Source organism: Amblyomma mixtum, chromosome 9 (assembly GCF_055824585.1).
Source record: "Amblyomma mixtum isolate Tamu chromosome 9, ASM5582458v1, whole genome shotgun sequence".
Lineage (NCBI taxonomy): Eukaryota > Metazoa > Arthropoda > Arachnida > Ixodida > Ixodidae > Amblyomma > Amblyomma mixtum.
This window is the reverse complement of record NC_143020.1, coordinates 102,738,696-102,759,324: the sequence shown is the minus strand read 5'-3', so window position 1 is coordinate 102,759,324 and position 20,629 is coordinate 102,738,696. Positions and strand designations below refer to the sequence as shown.

Sequence of the window (20,629 nt, the reverse complement as noted above, 5' to 3'; positions counted from 1 at the left end):
GAACGAGAGGAAGGTCTCGCGAAGAGAAGCAGCCAAGCTGCTCAACGACAACGACGGCGTGTCGCTATCGGAACGTAAGTAGACGAAACTTCTTTCGCTGAGCTAATCCAGCTGCCAGTTTTTTTCATCCGCTTCCGATATCTGCACTAAAACTATTCTAGTTCACTGTACTAAAACGTTTAAGAAGCATTAGCTTCCATCTGTTCATCCGCGCCATTAGTTTTCATTCGAAGCAGGGGCGAATTTACGCGTTACACACCTCCCGCAGATAAATTCGTCTTTGATTCGAAGTCTTTTGTTTGAGATCAGCGTTGAGTTGCGACTATACGCGCACATCGTTTGCGTTAGCAGCGCCATCTTTGCGGAGACGTCAGTAAGCGTCGGACGCCGTCAAAATATTGCCTGAGCTGTTTGACGGTCTACGGGAGCTGTGAGCGCTGCAACGTTGATGAGGACCGACAGCTGGGGCAAACGTTGGCTGGGGCAGCCGCGATCAAGCGGCGTGCGCTAGGTTTCTGCGCGCGCGTGAATTCAGGCGAGCGTAACTTTCTCACGTGCTGTGCTTCTTAATCACGCGTGACTGATACGATTAGTTGTAACGGGCAATGGCGTACTGCTGTTGCGAAACGTACCGATAAGTCAGCGGCGTCTGGAAGCGGCGATAAAGTCGCTTGAAACGGTGATAACTCCGCTATTCCAGAGACACCTCTTGTGCGGGTAAGACGACGCATTCAGCCTTTGTCGATGATGTTCTGTTTTTAATTTTCCTTTCTTTAAAAGAACGAACTGCTTGATATGCTGTGTGTTGTTGATTACTTGTAGTTGAAAGCATCGCGGATCCTATGAGCTTCTTCATACACGATGTGAACGTTTCCGCGAAAGCGCCGATAACCCTTTCAACTCGCACTCGTTATCCGTTGTCAGCGATTTCGTTGTGCACTCAAAAACAAAGCTTAATCGCTTTTCCGAGCATATTTCTTGCAGGCAGATCAGTCTTCTTGTTTTAACGTACGAAGTCGTTTCCGTGCTGACGCCATGCTCGCAATTTGTGACTGCATTCTTGCTCTACGAAGAAAGCTATGTGTCCCTAGCTTACGAATTGGTGAACTGGTTTGGTTTGATTGCGTTGATCCCTATCAGTTTCTCAACGAAAATAACACCCTATGCGTTTTCTGCCGAACAGGACCGTTTTACGACTGAAGTAAGTTAGCGATTGATCTTGTGATATGCTAGACTGATCTGTTTCAAAGTCGTGTTTAAACTTTTGTGTGCGTGTGCATTTTGGTCTCCTAATGAAAAACTGTAGCGCTCGAGACGAGGACACAACGAAGACGACAACACATGCGCTAGCGCATGTGTTGTCGTCTTCGTTGTGTCCTCGTCTCGAGCGCTACAGTTTTTCATCATGAGCAACCAACTCGCCCAAACATCCACCTTGGTCTCCTAATTGTTGTATTTTATTGCTGCTGTTGTTGCCAATTTCTTCTGTTTTAGCGAGCTTTGTTTCGACGTTAGTATGATCAGTGTACTTTTGTGTTCCTTCTCTTGTGTAAACCTGGAAAGGCTGATAGCATTCAGTCAGTGAACAGATAAATGCCCCACTTGCTGTATAAACTGCTGTAGACTTTGATACCCAGCCTATCGTACAGCATGCCAGACACTACATATATACGTGTGCTTCATGATTCCTTAAAGATTGCTAAAAATTGAAATTAAATGAATTACTCCGAGTTACAAAGGCTGCGGAACTAGTGGGCTAAAGTTGAAGTTCGTTTCCAGTGCCACCAATGAGCAAACATGTTTCGCCGCGGTGGCTCAGTGGTTATGGTGCTCGGCTGCTGACCCGAAAGACGCGGGTTCGATCCCGGCTGGGGCGGTCGAATTTCGGAGGCAAAATTCTAGAGGCCCGTGTACTGTGCGATGTCGGTGTACGTTAAAGAACCCCAGGGGGTCGAAATTTCCGGAGCCCTTCATCACGGCGTCTCTCATAGCCTGAGTTGCTTTGGGACGTTCAACTCCATAAACCAAACCAAATTCTTACACTTGTAAAAGTTTCAAACGCAATTAGAGATGTCAAACCAGCTAGCCTAAAGCTCTACTTGCCTCCATGTCACTTTCAGTCAACAAGTGGAGTACCTCCCAGCACCTTCTTCTCGTAAATCACTCCACTTAGATCTAGTCCCAGGAGTAAAATAGGCTGGAGTTAACTTTTTTGTTCCCTTTTTGCTTTGTAGCTACAGAGGACCCATGGGTTCAGTTGCCAGACCCTGCCGGCAATGCAGTTCTACCAAAGGGCGGCCTGGGTCGCACTGTTCCTATACCTTGCCGGTGGTTTCTGCTGCCTGACGCCACTGTTCCGACTGTCCAACCGTGACACCCTGCTGCATTCTCAAAGTTCTGCACCCCAAGACAGTGCATGGTTCAGGCTTAACGATGTCTCTGCCTTGGCACTCGTCATTGTGGCCGTTCTCCTCTACGTTCAGGGATTCGTGGTGTTGCTCGCGTGTACCACGCGGACGGACACGAAGTCACGTGTGGTGAAGAGTGTGTTCCCCTTCCTCCTGTGCACAGTGTGTGTGTCCTTCTGGAAGAAGTCTGAAAACGGCAGCAGTGGTGACAAGTCGAACGGCATCGTGGAACCACTTGTGCTTGTGGTTTAGGGCACCACTGACTCGCTTTGACCAAATCAGCTAAGCAGTCTCTCTCTACTTAGCATTTCCATTTCTGCTGTGAGCTTTGTTGGTATTATTGTGTAAGCGGTCATTGGAAGGCTGTTCATACTCTTGCCTAGAACATACTTAACTCTCCTGAATGGAGAGTTCATTAGGTGTTTGTGCTGATTTTACTTGAATTTCTGGATCATAATGAGTTCATATCTGTAGAGCACTTGTTCCATGGTCAGCATTGTAACTCATCCAATTTCACTATGTGCCTTGAACAGTCAAATAATTACTTTTGAACATTGCTTTGTGTGCTGTGACGCCAGCCAATTACGTAAAAGTTTCAGGATGCAACGAATGTAGATTGCTTGCATCGCATCTTTTGAGCATGTATCTGTTGTGTAATAAGCAATTAGCCCTTTGCCAAAAGGCAATCTGCCACATTTGTGCTGTGCTTTATATATGTTTTCATACCTGAATTGTGGCATTACACGAAATATGCAACTAGAGTTGCAAGGTTTAAAGATAGTATCAGAGTCAGTTTATAGCAATACTTTATTTGCCACCACTATAGAGGGTTAGAAATGGTTCGCCCTGGACATTTTTGCATAATCATTAAATCAAATTAGCAGAACCTGGTGGCCATTTTGTCTGCATTAACTCAAATTATAGCAGTTTCCAAGATGTTCAAACAAAATGAAGGGTTCATTTTCCTAAGCCTAATCTCCTTATCGCTGGCCAGTTCTCACATACACTGTGGAAGGTAGCCTGTACACCCAAAGATGGTGTCACGTAGACTATCTATATCAGGTACTGAAGAAAGTTTGGCAAGTTGGTAATTCAAGAGTTAAACTTGGCACCAAAGGATGAAGACGTAAGGAAAGAACACAGAACAACTACTGGCCTATGCTGCTGTATGAAATGAATAATCTGGAGGCTAATGACCATGCTGTGTACGTACTTAAGGCACACTGCGGACTATTACGCTCAATTTTATGGCTCTTTAAAGGTTATATTGATGTTTGTTTGGCAGTTAAAGATGCTTTTACCACTGAGGAAGCTGGATTTATAAATGAAATGTTTTTTTCTTCTTGCCACAAAGTCCGTGAGGTCAATAGCAAAAAGCACTTTGTGATCACTTTTTCAAAACGAATAGTGATGCGACCTAGCATCAGAGATGCACGGCTTGATTTGACGTCATCACAGTTTGCTGGTGAAAATGGCATCTACTCCTGCATTTTGTTTTTTTTCTTTCTCTAGCTGATAACAGCTCCGTTCTCAGTAACCACTTTGGCTTTAGGACACGTTAATCTGTAGACACAGGCCAATTTTAGCTTCTTTTCGGTATCCCTTTATTGAAGCTTATGAATGTAGACTGACTTTATCGCATAAAGAATGGAATTTTCGTTGCTTATTTTCAAATTCTGTGCTGTTTTAGTCATTGCTGCTCAACGTAATTCCTTGTTTTAACTAAGAGTCGTTAACTGTGTGACAGGTTCCTACAAAACAGTGATAAGGTAATGTGGTCACTGTAGACTATGTTTATATGAAAAAGATTTAATTGCACCAACTCTTTATTTTGTGCTGTGGCATTTCTAATCAAATTCTCGATAAAATTACTCCATTTGCAAAGCATTAGTCACAGCTGCGAATTTAGTCATTGCCAGCCAAAGTTAAACGGTACACATCATTGCTCATGCCTACTCATGTTATCAAAGAGCTTATATATGCACGCAAAGGATTGACTATATTTTGACTATTCATAATATTCGGTTTTTACTCGAGCTCAATATTAAAATATAAGGATTTACATAGTTTTTGTGACATTTCTTTGGCACCCAAATGCCGACATGTTCATGGTCATGCCATAGTCTTGTCAGTCATGTACAGATTTTTTTCTTTAACCAAAGCATTTGTGATAATTGATGCTTGTCATGAAAAAACCACCAAATAAAGACTATTTTATAAAACTAATTTTTCGTAGTGTACTGCTCTTAATCAAACGAAAACTTTGCAGCGTCCAAAGCTGTGACCGCATGTGTTAGTCCAGTAATATAAATTGGCACTATTCTTACATTGGCGTCACATTAGCAAACTAAATACGAAATGAAAGAAAAATATCCTGAAAGGACATGCCACAAGCTTCAAGATTTAAATACTACACCATTTGGAGAACATGAATTGCATGATTCCCATTTTTTGCTCATGTAAGATCCTTGAGTGAAAGGGGTGTAACTATGACAAAAACACCCACTGCAATGGTGTTTTATCAGCAACAAATGCCCTTTGAATATCATCGGTGAGCACTGGTGCGGAATAAATTTCAAGAGCCAAAATAAGCTCAATCTTTTTTCACATATCATGTCAAGAAAGAATTCCCCACTCCAGACTTACAATGAGTTTGAATGCTGCTCGGACGCAAATTTATATCAAAGGAGGCAAAATATGTGACAGTACAAATTCATTATTAGGAATGTACAGTGCACTATTTTCAACAAATTTTAAACACTAATGCAGCAATACAAATCAGAATGTAAAAATCTGCGGATTTTTGTTGACAAGGCAAAAATAATGATGCAGCTGATCTTTACTAATGACCGCTCTTTCTAAGAGAGCATACTACGCCATTAATGAACCACCTTTCCAAACCAAAACTTATTTAGTTATGCATTGTTTTTATTGCCACCGTTATTTGCATTTGGTCGTGATGGTATATCCAGAAACCAAGTAGATAGCGCATCATGTCACACGAAAGGTCAAACAGGTTTTCCTACACCCATTCGCGCATATACTGTACACTGCCTGTACACAGTTTCACATCCAAACTTCTTATAAAGCACTTACACAATTTTTAGCAGCAAGTGATATAAGGTGTTTCTAGGTACAGGCGTGCATTAATACATATTTACCAGACCGCATAAAGTCTGACTTTTGCATTTTAGATCAAACGACTCCATGATTATTAATTAGGAATTGGAACAACCCAGTCAAGCTATTTCCAGCTATTTTTGATTAGGCTTCCAAACACATGATGGTATTTGTTGTTGCCTTATTCTATTGTTTAACAAAATTTTCCGATAATTTATTAGACGTAAACATAGCATATATCAATAACATGCCAACTGCTCTCAAAAGACAAACATTTTCAACAGAGGCTGTAATGATGCAAAATTCATAAGTTTACATAGACGTACAATCAATAGTACCGTCACTAGCGTAATACTATAACTACCATTCGAAATTCCCCGACTTACATTCTAGTGAAAACTTGCTGCATTAATTGAGAAGCTTCCAATGTGTCTTATCAAGAGTAAATTCTCACCGTCTCAAGTTCATAACACAAGACAGCATGTGGTGTTTTCACACCAACTTCTCACTTCTCACAAGATGCTTAATAGTGAGAGCAATACGAACAGGCACATAAAATCGTTGCCACAGACAGTACAGTAGCATAACCTTCACATTATGCTACCCGCATCATTTTACAAAAGAGGAATGGATGCGTAAAATCATTGTACATGTGCGCACAGAAAAGTTCATAGAGCATCACTAGACAATAGCGCATGACATGACTGTCCTTGGGCAGTGTGGCAACAGCATTGTCTGTTGCTGTTGCCAACAACATTACAGTGTTACTGCTACGGACTCAGCGTGAATGTATGTTGTCATTACACACTTGACATAAGCGCACAGAAAAGCGTGGAAACGTGCACGGTACTGAGTCACTGTCGAAGAACGCGTCCTTGCATAAAAAAAGTCATGCCGTCCTTTCAAAAGACGGAAAAACCATCACCGCGCCTTGTCGCTACGTGACACAGATACGTGGCACGGCAAACACTGTACACGATCAAAATACTGAAACCCGCACAAATCCACGCCATAACCACATGAGGTCAGTAACAAATGGTTGTGGATCTCAAATGCGACAGCCCCTTGTAGCTGTTCAGTGAGTGCTTTTGAAGAGCTGCTCGTACAGTTCTGGCTGCCCCTGGGGCTTCTGGAACTTGGTGCCAATCTCCTGAATCTTCATGCGACGCCTCACGTGGGGTGGAGGGCACCTGCCCATGAAACAAGAAGGCACAGGAAATCAATGCTAAGACATCCAGAGCGTCAGTGACGTCGCTACTCTAGCAGCCTCAACTCAGAGGCCGCGGTGATGCAATTACACTGGAAGTCCAGTAGTGCAATCGGAAAGTGTTACCCGGCTTGTCGAGGAAAGCAGTGATAAGGTTTGGGTTAATTTCAACTCTTGTTTATTGCTCCCTGGGACCTCAACTGATGTCACTGAAAAGTTCAAATGCTTTTAGCTTTCTATGATAAGTTTTGAGCAGCACTGTGTGTGTTTGTGCATGCATGTACGTGTGCGTGCGTGCGCATATAAATTTGTCATTTACGCAACAGTTAAGTTTCTCAGCGTCAAATAAAATATATTCAAGCCTGGGTGTCCAGTGGACTTACATGTAAACATTCGCAGCTCTAGGTATGACAGTTTTTTTGCTACGACACTTTTTATGCGCTATGGTATCAATCCCTACATGCAACTATATGTCATACTATGGCGCCCATTTCTTTAACTATATAAGCATCAGAATGCGTATTTAAACCAGAATAAATAATCTCATGGAGAAGTGCAAGAAACTTGGGAGTTACCTGGCCTCTAACTGGCTGCAAAACCTATGCACTGTTAAAAAATACTGTAAAAGACAGATGCCCAACATACATGGTCTGTTCTGAAAGTAGTAGGACTGGTTTTTTCCTGGGCGAACGGGCGGACGAGAGGTGGTCTGCGCGTGCAGGATCGTTGAAGGGGGATATTGGGAATGCTGTGGAAAATCGGCAGTCGGCTCTCGGCCGTTAAAAAGAGGAGGTCGCTTGTACTGTGAACCCCTGTCGAAACGTCTCGTCACGCAGAATCGTCGAGCGTTTACTGCATCAGCGATACGCGATCAAATTTTGAGTAAATCTTGGTAAAACGGGCAAAGAGACTCACAACATGATTAAGGAGGCCTACGGTGACGCTTCCATAGGTAGATCAGGTGTTTTTTGAGTGGCACAAGCTTTTCCGAGAAGGTAAGGAAAGAGTGGAGGAAGACGACCGCTTCAGACGCCCTTCGACCAGCAAGACCAACGAAAATGTGTAGCAAGGGAAACATTTACTTAACAATGATCTATCAGAATGATTGCTGATGACTTGAGCATTCCTCAAACCCAAGTTTTTGGGATCATGACAGAAAACTTACCCATGAGGAAAGCATGCGCGAAGTTGGTGCCGGGAGTGTTGTCAGAGGAGGAAAAGGCCAACCGGTAGGATCTTCTTCGTCATCTGAATGAGGACCCCGATTTTTTGTCTCGCACAAGGCGGCAACGCTGTCTCAGCCCCCCTACAGCCTCGACTTGGCCCTGCCAGACTTTTTTCTATTCCCGAGAATAAAATCGACGCTCGAGGGGAAACATCACGGATCGGTAGAGGTGGTTCAACAGGCCGTGACGAGCGAGCTAAACAGCATTCCGGTCCAGGCATTCCTGGAGGCGTACGAAAATTGTAAAACTCATTAGCAGCAGTGAGTAGGTGTGGAAGGGTGCTACCTTGAAAAATTGTAATCGTTTGTACTATTCTCTTGAATAAATTTAGTTTGAAAAAATGAGTCCTACTACTTTCAGAACAGACCATGTATACACGGGGGGGGGGGGGTTGATTGTGCAGAGTTGACATTCTGTTACAGTGCAATGCAAAAGGCCACAAACTGACCGCAATTCAAAAAGCACTCTCCACAAAGGAGCCTCACATTTCTGCCTCGAGTCGCCGTCTCCGACAGATGTTGAGCGCAGTCTGCCGGATGAGCACACCCAGGACACGACGACTCACCACCATTCCGTCCACAAGCGGCAACGCCTGCATGGACCTGGAAAGGAAGTGCCCACCATGTCCACATGTTCTTACACAATACTTTCCATGAGTATCTACATACACTACCCTAGTGTTTTACAGTGAAGTCGTACATGGCAGTATCATCACTGTCAAGTAGGTGAAGCCTCCTGCATGGCAAATGTCTCACCCACTGATCTGCAATTAGCCCCTGTCTGCCTATCAGGTGGTGTCTTGCTCAGCCCTTCGATCATATATCCATACCGCATGCAGCAAGTTAACAAAGAAAAATACCCTTGCACTCTGCTAACTCCTGTGGAGCTTTCGCGTTACACACAGGCTATAAAATAAAAAAAAATAAAACGCTGTAAAAAGCCAAGACAACCCCACCGTTTCATGTTCTTCATCTTGGGCATTCTTAACCTCAGGGTTGTCGGTCTACATCACGTGTTAGGTGCCAAGCACACTTCCCTTATAGCGCCCGGCGACGCTATAAAGCGCAGGCGCTGAGATCGGCGTTCCCGCGATAGAAGAAAATAAAGATCGACAGAGCATGCTCGGAGTGCACGCCCGGCATGGGCGGTTCGGAACTAGAAGCCTGCCACGCTGGTCATCTTGCTCTGGTGCTCCGCTGCGACCCCGCAAAATCTTAAACACCCTCATCACTTCCTCTGACTGCTAAGTATAAATGTATCAGTTATTGTTTTTACTTTCTGTATATATGCGTTTTCATTTCTAGCCTATTATTTCACCTGAATTCTGTTGTTATTATGCCTTTTTCATTTCCTATCACAGCGGCAGATGTTATGGCCAAACCCTCCCCCCAAGGTCCCATAGTCACTATCCACACGAAATGAGATCACGTAGCAAGGTCCCATGACTCAATGCCTTTTATTACATGACCCAAAGACCATGTAACATACTGGTCATATTACCGCTTGCAACTGGACCTGTGAACACACTCCCCGGCCGCAATCTTTCTTCTGCAACCCTCTCCTCACACATTAAACTGAAGCCAAAAGCCATGTGACGTTACATGGATGCCCGCCGATTCTTTGTTGTTCTTTAAAACAATTTAAAGTATGTTTACGATTTTTTTTTTTTTTTACATTAAGGCTTGCAACCTATCCTCATGTAACGCCCCTCTGACAGGCCGTCAAAGCGTTCAAAGAAAATGAATAAATTTAAAACGAGCGCCTGCAAGCGTCACCCACTTGGTTCCCCGACTCTGCACTTTGATGCGGAACAGACCGCTCTGCAGAGCGTGGACGAATATCACAAACACGTCTCCACGCCCGGCCGGGGTCTCCTGACCAGTGTTGGTGGCCGGCAGCAGCTCGCCTGCAACGCAAGAAATACAGAACAGAGATTAAAAGCCAGTTCTCACGACCTCGCCTGCATAGCACTGGATGGACAGGCTTCTTGTGTTTCTGTGTAGTCTTGTTTGTCCCTAACAGGTTCTCATCATCATCATCATCAGCCTGACTACGCCCACTGCAGGGCAAAGGCCTCTCCCATTTCTCTCCAATTAACCCTGTCCTTCGCCAGCCGCGGCCACCATATTCCCGCAAATTTCTTAATCTCATCCGCCCACCTAATTTTCTGCCGCCCCTTGCTACGTTTGCCTTCTCTTGGAATCCACTCCGTTACCCTTAAGGACCAGCGGTTATCTTGCCTTCACATTACATGCACTGCCCAAGCCAACTTCTTCCTCTTGATTTCAACTGGGATGTCATTAACCCGCGTTTGTTCCCTCACCCACTCCACCCTCTTCCGATCTCTTAAGCCCGAGTCACACTGCGGAAACACAACAACGACATGAACCAAACATGTTTGCAAGCGAGCCGTCAACAAGTCGCCCAACCAACTTGTCCCACAACTTCATGTCACACTGCACGAACGGCAGGGAAACGAGACAGGTTGCTGGGGTGTTCCCTCGGTATGAAAGCTTCCGGGAACCGGAACAACAAACAAACAGTGTTCGTGGACACGGTTGGCGCTGTTCGCCGGCCAGGCGAATTTCCTGGCGACACCGCACGAACAAACCAAGCCCTTTGCGGTGATTCACCGCTTTTGTGCCTTTCGTGCTTGGAAACTTCGTTTGCAGAGTGCAAAAAAGAGCGCTTCCTTTCCTGGTAATGCTGTCTGCTGCGGTACGGCGTCTTGCAGGCGGGTGCATACAGACGGGAAGGCTGCCCTGGCCACCGTCGGCTGGCAGGTGCGGCCGCCGTGGAGAAGCACGTTCGATCCCCGTCGCATTCTTGTGAGCAAGCGTACACTTCTGACGAACGCGGTTCTGTAGGGAGCCAAAAGGAATGTCCTGTTCCAGGGACTGCCTCGGCTGCGGGTTCCAGAAGTTTCTTGACGGGTTTGTGCGCTAGAACCACCCGAGCAGGAGCCAGCATACGAGCATGCCAGTTGCTCGCGTGAACATGCTGCCGTCGTACTCGTGCCGCCAGGAAAGTGACCTGATCGCGATGATTGAAGAGAGGCTTTTTCCATGGGATATAACAGACCCAAAATATCAACGGTGTGATCTGAAGGAATCTGTGTTTCAAGAGATCGCTAGTTTGGACTGTATTTCACAGGTGAGCGCGAGTTACCAGTTACCTGCCCTGCTATTTTTTAACTTGAGATGAAGAAGAAAGCAGTGCTGCATTTGTTTCTTTGAGATAGCAATCAGAATAACTTTACTGGGTTCCCATTTGATTGCAAGAATGATGCGTACAATTATATCTTTTTTTTTAGTACTCTCAGAGCGTGGAACAAACTCGATGAATCTGCCGAGATTGTGGCGTGATTTGTAGTGACCGGCCGGGTTGATAATGCATTGTGGAACAGCAGCGCAAAACACAAAATGTGTAGAAGTAGACACAGGGCACAGAAAGTAGACGCATGTAGTCCGTGTTTAATTCTTTCGCATGAAGTTTTCGAAAACGCTTTCAGGCGCCCTTCTCAGCCAGTCGATCATCCAGCGCGGTTTCTCTGCGGTGGCGGCTGGTCGTCCGAGTTAGAATCGAGCAAGGCTGCACCTCAGCCGCCGCGCACGATCATAGTTCGTCCGATATTCTGCAAAACCGCCAGTAGCTACGACAGCGCAAGGTGTCTCCAGTTTCCGCGGTTGTGCACACGCACGGAGGAGAGCGCGCGAGCAAAGGCAGAGAAGCGCCGGGGAACGCGATTGAGGTGGTTTTTCCGGTGTGACAGAGAGTTTGTGAACAAGCGGCGCACATGTGGCCAACACAGGCTGGCGGGAGACAGCGACACGTTTACCCTCTGTTCGTGTTGACGCGGTGTGACAGGATCGCCAACCCGACGAAAACACTGTTTTGTCGGACGGGTTGGCGGACTGTTTCCGCAGTGTGACTCGGCCATTAACGTTACACCTATCATTTTTCTTTCCATAGCTCGCTGCATTGTTCTTAACTTAAGCTGAGCCCTCTTTGTTAGCCTCCACGTTTCTGCCCCATAGGTGAGTACCGGTAAGATACACCTGTTGTATACTTTTCTCTTGAGGGATATTGGTAGACTGCCATTCATGATCTGAGAGAACCTGCCATATGTGCTCCACCCCATCCTTATTCTTCTAGTTATTTCCCTCTCATGATCTAATTGTCCCTAATGTCCTGTTGCATTTAATGTTGAGATACTAGAAATAACCAGACCACTGAAGAGGCCAGCAACCTAATGAGTCATAATACAACATTTGCGGTTGACTCGACTTACCTTTTTAGAAGTCACATTTTCGATGGAGGCGAAATTCTAGAGGCCCGTGTACTGTGCGATGTCAGTGCACGTTAAAGAACCACAGGTTACCCTCACACAAGTGTGCAGTTATTGAATAGTGCCAGCAATGGTTCAAATTAGTTGAGCTGCAATGGCGAGGGTAAGCGCGTTTTCAAAATTAAAAAAACTGATACGGCTTATTACTGAAGGCCGGATACAAATCTCTAACTGCAATCAGGTGCTTATCAGTAATATTTAAAAAGTTAACTATATTAGCATTTAGTTAATCACTTTACTAGTTCACAAGATTCACTTGTTTTTTTTAAGTCCACTAACACTGGTATATTACTACTATGCCACAAAAAGCTTCTCTTTACCTCAAGAACCCTATTTTTGAAAATCAGTGCCCAGCCTCCTTGCAACACTTGATTTATCCATTTTATGGCCAACTCTGTTCGAAATATAAAGCAAAAATTCTATAATTTTGTTCAAAAAATTAGGACAAATTTGATATAGACAATAAATCGCAACATCCATGTTCATTACATCGACATTTGACAATTTAGCCGGGAAACTACTGCTTTTTAATCAAAACAGTATGTAGCATGTGCGTTTAACACGACTGTAGAAACATGCTGACAGGGGATGTAATGCGAAGACAAGATGACAACTGGTCCTTAAGGGTAACAGAGTGGATTCCAGGAGAAGACAAGCGTAGCAGGGGGGCGGCAGAAAGTCAGATGGGGGATGAGATTGAGAAGTTTGCGGGGATACGGTGGACGCAACTGGCAAAGGACAGGGTTAATTGGAGAGACGTGGGAGGGGACTTTGCCCTGCAGTGGGAGTAGTCAGGCTGATGATGATGATGATGGTGTAACGCGCTTGAGAAACATGGACACTCACTCAGGGGAAAGCAGACGTGGTCCTCGAAGCTCTCAAGCCACACGACCAAGACCTTCAGCTCGGCCAGCGTCACGTTAGGCAGACGCGCAGGCCTTGAACGGGCAGGCCTGGTCACCGTTTCGGTGCCATCGATGTTGAGGGACATGGCACGTTGCGCTTTTTCCGGCACTCCTTCAGAACCACCTGCCATGCTGTCGTATGTCGGTGGGCCCAACATGGTGGTCGTCGTCCGCTCAGGGAAGCTGTCCGCTGCTGGGAGGGAAAAAAAAAAGGCATCAGTTTCCCTTATCACTGAATTTTGGTATGAGAATGAAATATTTGAAGGTTGCTGAACAAGTTTCGCTGCCCGAGCTGTAACTTACAAATGCCTTCAAGCCGCCGCGGTGGCTCAGTGGTTATGGTGCTCGGCTGCTGACCCGAAAGACGCGGGTTCGATCCCGGCCGCGTCGGTTGAATTTCTTTGGAGGAGAAATTCTAGAGGCCCGTGTACTGTGCGATGTCAGTGCACGTTAAAGGACCCCAGGTGGTCTAAATTTCCGGAGCCCTCCACTACGGCGTCTCTCATAGCCTTAGTCGCTTTGGGACGTTAAACCCCATAAACCAAACCAAACCAAATGCCTTCAAGGTCTTGCTCGCCATATTTTCACCCAGGTGAGCTGGGAAAAATAGGAACATGATGAAGCCAACATGATGAAGTAAAGATAACCTAGACAGAACGAAAAAGCTATGGAAAATCGGTGGGAATGCATTTACGCAGCAGGGCTACAGCTAGTGTTTCATGTCTGTATCTCCATTTCATTCAGATTACATGACAGAACTGAGAGATCCCACATTCATTCAAAGGAGTCTGGATTGTCCTGCTTCCAAATAGTGCTTTACCATCTCAAGAAAAATGACCCATCCACTAACACTAATCCATTGACTTCATAGCCAATAATGCTGCCTAGTGCTATCTGGCTGGTGTACATGCAAAATGCAATTCAAAATGATGTGTGCAGCGTGTGGCCTGTCCACACGTTTTTATGTCTGGAACAGCACGCAAAACTGGTGACAACAGATAAAGCATAGAAGGACAAACTTGAGCATGCACAGAGGACTGAGCATTTAAAGTTCCCCGAACTGGACAACAGACCTTTAGGTCTCAGTGTGACCTCGCCAGAAGCAACGTCTCGAGGCAGGCTCTTGGGCGACGGGACCACAAAGACCAGCTCGGACATCACGTCAGACCAGTAGAGCACCTGGTGATGACCGCTGTACAGGCTGCCACCATGATCTGCCGGCAGGTCCGCTGTGGAAGGAGGTCTTGTATTTCGCAGTCCGAAGTCACAAAAACTTGACCCACTTCTTTTCTTTAAAACCCCAAAGACTACCTGTGCAATACTGCCTTCGTGCTCTGTGCAATAACAGACCGATACCGAATGTTTGTCTCTCCAACAATTCCGATGGAAGCGAAATGCGAAAATGCCCATGTGCTGTGCAATGTCAGTGAACGTTAAAGAATCCCAGCCGACTGAAATCAATCCAGAGCCCTCCCTGACAACCTTATTCATTGCCCATGTGCCTCTCTCAGATGTTAAAACGTGTATATATTATGCTGCATGCTGCTAACATGTATGCATGCCAAAAAAGCATGCTGCTAACATGTATAGCACCAAAGTTTTCATCATTGCGCACTAAAAGATACTTAACACCTAATCCTAAAGTCATTACTTACAACTTACTAATGCACGCAAGCACCACTACTGCGTATGCCTATATGTATTAGCTGCCAAGAGGTGGAAACAAAGAGCAAGCGTTTCATGGCACCATCAATCTATATGGTATGATATCTGATTTTAGAGCGCTGGTCTTAAGGTGAAAGGTTCCTTGTTCATACAGAATAGTAGTGGCAGTCAACATCAAGCGCCCGCGCTTGCACCGAACAGAGCGCAGGACGACATGCGAGGAGGAGCAGAGGACGCACCACGAATGCTGACGGTAAGTCACCCGCATGCACCGAAGAGCACCGAGTGAGCCTCAACACAGAGCATGCAAAGCGGGGGCTACCGACGTTCTGCTGCCAGTCCCGGAATAGCCACACAGGGGTGAAGCTCACATTGTGAAGCGCACGGGTGAAGCTCACATCAGTAGCATGGGAAACAGCGGGCACAGCGTGTAAACGGGTGGCCAGGGCTCATTCATTCATCTTTATTCGACATCTTTACAGAGTTCTGGAGCACAGACAAAAAGCTGAAGAAGACAGCTTGACGGGGTCTGTGCCCCTTAACAATTCATGTGCGTACCGACATGTAGAAACGATATTTGGCATCGTCAGTTGCAAATTTGTAATTCAGAACATAAAAAGTCATGACTGAAAACTAAATGAACAATTCTGTTATTAATAAGACAAACAATTCACAATGTACTAATAAAAACATTCTCGGTAATGATACAAGGCAGATACATAGATGATAGCTAAGCAAGACAAACAGAGGACGACAGCACGAAAGCACTGGTGAATACAGGATAACAAAGCGAGTAATAAGAACGTTAGGAAAAACAAGAGAAAGTGACACGTTGATGAAAGTTTAAAATATGTAGGAAAAGGCGTAGGCTTTCTTCTAGGTTTGCTTTTAGAACTGAATTTTTTTTTTATAGATTGCTAACATTCAATAGGGACGGCAATCTCACGCGTCATGACTGAGTTCCATAGTTGGTGCACACTGATGGAATGTGCCAGATTTCATGGTGACATGTTTCATAAACATTATCATTTCTCATCAGGTTTGATAATGTTGCAATGAAATTATTTCCTTGGTTTCTTCGCAAGCGGGTAGCAACACAAGCTCAGAAAGGACAATCATAGTCATATAAACAGGAAACCTCCAAGTGCTCATTGTCTGCATTACCACAAATGCGTAGTTTAGATAGGCCTTGAAAAGTAAAACTTGTAAATTTCAAACAAAATATGTGCATTATCTCGCCAAATGCAGTATAAAGCATTGCACGCAACCAAGTATATCCCGTTTCTGTGAAATCGAAGCACCAACTAGCCAATCAATTTACCATGACAAGCAATTACATATCTGCCTCGAAAAGTGATGCCACAGTCAGTAGGTACACTGCGAACAGTGTTATAGAACATAAACCTGTGCCCAGCTCCTTACCAATGTTGAAGTCACCACTGGTAACTCTCCACGATGTGGCCACATTGCCAGTCCAGCCAGTATGCATTCCCACGTCGACTGGCCAACCCAGTGATCGCAGGAACTCGAGAAACTGCGGATGCACGTTTCGGCTGCTTGTCTGCGGAAGAAAGGGACACCATTAGGTCACACCAACTCAGAGCAAAGCGCACACTAGTACCAGCGTCAGAAAGTCACGTGACCAATAGTTCTCGTCAGACACCAAACTATTGGTCACATGACCAATAGTTCGCGTGAGACACCAAGCTATTGGTCACATGACCAACAGCTGACCAATAGTTCTCGTGAGACACCTAACTATTGGTCACGTGACCAATAGTTCGCGTGAGCTACCAAACCCCTTACACACACGTAACCATCATGATCCCCACAACAGCTGACGCTGAACCTCCTGTCTCATTAAGCAAAAGTTCTTTCAGTTTTTCTTCTTCTCTCGCAGATGAAGAGGAGAGCACAGAACTATTCTTACTAACCACTTAAGGGGGGGAAGAGGGTCTCAGAAATAAATTTTTATGAATGAAGTCACATCTACGAAATCTTCAGGGAACATGCATTTTTGCATGCTGATTCCAAATATGTAATTTAATTTTATGTACAACAAATACTTGTGCACTTATGCAATATGTTAGGTAACTTTTGCCAAGGGAGTGAAAGAAATTCTACTGCAAGGAACTTGTTAGATTGCATGCCGTTAGTTTCTCTTGACATCAAGCTATGCAATAATGTTCAAATTACCATCCTGCTTGTTATAGAAGGTGAGTTATAGGATTTTGAAATCATCAGTTTCTTCCCGTTAGTGAAGCGGCAAATCCAAAATCCTGTAACTCAACTTCTGTGATAGGCAGGATAATAATTTTGCCCTTATTGCATAGTTTGATGTCAAGAAAAGCCAATGGCATGCGTCCTAGCAAGTAAGTGTCCTGCAGCAAAATTTATTGAAAGCTCTCGGCAAAAAGTTACATAACATATCGTATAAGTGTAAAAGGACTTGTTTCACATAAAATTAAATTATTTATTTGGAATCAGCACACAAAAATATACGTTTCTTGAAGATTCCATTATTGTTACTTCATTAACAAAAATTTTTTTTCCAAGACCAGCTTCCCCCCTTAGAAAAGCCACTGTCTCGCAGATGTGAGATGCAGATGCTCAAAAAACTCACCACATTGCCCAGGATTTCGAGCGGGGTCACTTGGCCCTCCTTGACGTAGAAGACAAACACAGTGTCGTTGGTGCGCGAGGAGATGCGGTCCAGGCTGTCGAGCGCACTGTAGAAACCCGGCTGGTTCTGGTTCAGCGCCATCAGAGGTTGGCCATTACCCGTCACCACCTGGCCAGTAGCATTAAGAAACACGAGTGCTTTCACTGTAAGGCTAAACCCAGAAATTAGCAAAAACAGCACAGAAATCTTCAGGGAACGCTTATTTTATGCAGCGATTCTAAATGTGCACTTATTTCATGCAAAACAGTTGTAACAAGGAATTTAAAACAATTCCTTGAGCACTTATGTAACTGTTGTGCAAGTTTTTCGTAAAGAGCTTTCAAGAAAAGTTTCTGCAGGGAACTTGCTGAAATGTATGTTAGGGGTCCTCTTGACATAGAGGAATGCAATAAGGGTAAAATTGTCTTCCTGCCTATCGTAGAACTCGAGTTATAGGGTTTTGAAGTTGTCACTTCAGAAATGCGAAGAAAAGTTTGTATTCCTGTTTCTGAAGTCGAAGCTTCAATACCCAATAACTAGAGTTCTATGATAGGCGAGGTGAAAATTTTATTAACAAACAGAAGAATGACAGCTGCGGAGGGTCAAGTACCTTTCCGACATCATCCCAGAGAAATCCCAAGTGCGACAAGAACAGGCGGGCAGTCTGGAACTCTTGACAGACACTGAAATGCCAGAAAGCAACGTTTTTTCCACTAAAAAAACAAAACAGAACTCAGAATGATAGCAGCTTCATTGAGTACGTACTCAGCTACAGCGCCCTGAATGCTGTGTGCATTTTAACATTAGATTGCTGTCAGATAGTAGACATGCCAATATAAGATAAAAAAGAGGTTGCAGTACGGGCACTTGACAGGTGCAACCGTCAAGCATGGTACAAATACAATGAAACCTTGTCATAACGGACAAACGGTCGTAAAATAGTTAGATATAGCCGAAATTCGTAATATAAAGTATAGACAAAAAACTCGCAATGGAGTTGATGAATTTAGTCAGCGAAAGGACGGAAACTCGGAGAGACCTTTTCCGCAGTTTTAGCACAGTTTCGAAGTCGGTCGCGGCAATTGCGGAGGCCGCAAAAAACCGAGTGTTAACGGTAGTTAAGTTTGCTTCGCCGCACAGCACCGTAGCACGCGGCGGCGGCAAATCAAATGCCAGCTAGGGTGGCTTCCTCGCATTACAGCGGTGTCGCGTAAAAGAACGGACGCCAGGACCAAAGCTCTGTTTTCACCAGCTCCACTCCGTGACATTCAACGTGAGCAGAGAATGTGGCTGCTGAAAAGCTACAACAACCGACCATGTTGCTGGTTCCGGGGCACTATAGTCGGGTGCGAGAGGTGCAAAGGGGTGCCGACTGCCTGGCTACCAGCCTTTCTTGCCGCTACAGCTTTTGTGGCGCTGTTGGCAAAGCGAAGTAAAGCGTGAATCGTGGCGCGAACACTTGCCGCTCCACCACCAGTCAGCTGTGTAGTGAGGCAAAGCCTGCCGCCTGCTTTCCGACTGGGCACAGATTGGTGCTCAGCAGTTCAATATATCCGTTTTATGGCAAACAGTGTGCGATATATGTAAAAAGCAATGCGTGTGTTTGCTGAAATTATTTAGCAAGAGTTCGATATAGCCAATAATTCATAATATCCGTGTTCGTTGTAACGAGGTCAAATTTGACTATATGCTAAATGGGCCCCGCTGTGAACAACAAACCTGGGAGCATTGCAGTCTGTAGATGGATCAGGAAAATCCTGCTCCTGCATGGCTTCCTCCCACCGGCGGCAGATGCTCTTCTCCACTTTGGCCTGCTGGTCGAGGAAGCCCAGCATCTGGGCTTCATCACGGCTCAGCATCTGTGATGTCGGATCTGGAATGCTCTTGTCACTGCCACAGGGATGAGAGGAAAACAATAGGGATACCGATTAGGGACACACACTAGGTACACTGGCTAGGGACACCAGGGTAAGTGACTAAAGACACCGACCAATCCTGAAGTGGCTCCCTGGTTGTGGTGCTCAGCTGCTGACCCGACAGATGTGGGTTTGATCCCGGCCATAGTAGCCTTATTTTGATGGAGGTGAAATTCTAGAGGCCCGTGTACTGTGCGATGTCAGTGCACATTAAAAAACCCCAGGTAGTCGAAATTTCCGGAGCCCTCCACTACGTCGTCCCTCATAGCTTGAGTCACTTTGGGACGTCAAACCCCATAAAACCAAGCCGGCCAAAGACACCGACTATATACAGACACTGACTAAGGACACTGACCAGGAACGGTAGCTGAACGCACTGACAAATTAACACTGACTAGGATTAGGGCTATACCTACTGTGAGTACCCATTTCTACTAGGAGTGCTAGCCTAAACTTGTTGCAGTACCTTACTACCTCAGAACAGTGCAATCCAGTGAAGACAGCTATATATAACATTTAGCTCTCTGACTGCCAAGCAAGAGAAACAGCATCATAACTTTAGCTGAAAATGCCAATCGAAGCAGGAAGGATTGGTTCATTGCTTTTGTTGTTGGGCACAAAATGAACAAAAGAAGTAGTACAAGACAATGTCAGCCAAGCTTCAGCGATTGTGAAGCAAACTCACATTTCACACGTAGGAATGTCCGCGATGCTCTCGGGGAAAAAGGACGGTGGCGGATGCGTTCGAACTGCTGGTTCGTAACAGGGCATCGGTCTTCCCGGATTCACAGCTGCACTCCGAGACCCAGACTGCATGCAACAAACATGGCATAAGTATTCGGGCTAATGAGCAAACATGGTGGCGACTGGTAAGACAAGGAGCCCAACACGTACAACAGAACCACGAACAGTGAATGAGCAGCCATTTGTTAGCAGACCATCAGGCATATTATTTTGCTGTGTTGAGCAGTTTGCCGTGACATCAGTAGGGAAGTGTCCAAAGTTTGTGGTGTATTTTCCGCTGTTCTTGCCCCTTTGGACGTAACTCATGAAGTTCCTGTAGAGGACACAATTAGATTTCTAGACTTGAGCCTGAAGTTTTCACCTTGCAGTGTGTGCTGGTCCTTCGAGCCTAGGGCCAATAAACCGTTGCTACCTTACAGTTCCGCGCA

The 20,629-nt window shown here is 45.2% G+C and overlaps 1 protein-coding gene and 1 long non-coding RNA gene across 13 annotated transcripts in view; one reads left to right on the top strand and one right to left on the bottom strand.

Annotated features, from left to right (window-relative positions):
- The first annotated feature begins 483 nt into the window (after nt 1–483).
- On the top strand, nt 484–4,634 carry LOC149330417 (uncharacterized). The gene is made up of 2 exons (XR_016285688.1): nt 484–717; nt 2,235–4,634. It is a non-coding gene; the product is annotated as an uncharacterized LOC149330417 (long non-coding RNA).
- A 1,878-nt stretch (nt 4,635–6,512) lies between these two features.
- LOC149330416 (ral GTPase-activating protein subunit beta) overlaps nt 6,513–20,629 on the bottom strand; it is a 69,188-nt gene continuing 55,071 nt past the window's right edge. For 8 of the 12 annotated variants that reach the window (XM_089560960.1, XM_089560967.1, XM_089560963.1 and 5 more), the window contains 10 exons: nt 20,143–20,267; nt 19,261–19,431; nt 18,152–18,224; nt 17,503–17,670; nt 16,302–16,440; nt 14,288–14,443; nt 13,156–13,407; nt 9,741–9,867; nt 8,447–8,563; nt 6,513–6,718 (listed from right to left, as the gene is read on the bottom strand). In XM_089560960.1, coding sequence (XP_089417086.1) covers nt 6,604–6,718; nt 8,447–8,563; nt 9,741–9,867; nt 13,156–13,407; nt 14,288–14,443; nt 16,302–16,440; nt 17,503–17,670; nt 18,152–18,224; nt 19,261–19,431; nt 20,143–20,267 — 1,443 coding nt within the window. In that variant the 3' untranslated portion in view covers nt 6,513–6,603. The remainder of the gene's footprint in view (nt 6,719–8,446; nt 8,564–9,740; nt 9,868–13,155; nt 13,408–14,287; nt 14,444–16,301; nt 16,441–17,502; nt 17,671–18,151; nt 18,225–19,260; nt 19,432–20,142; nt 20,268–20,629) is intronic. The other 4 variants (XM_089560961.1, XM_089560966.1, XM_089560969.1 and 1 more) reach the window with 2 other exon arrangements.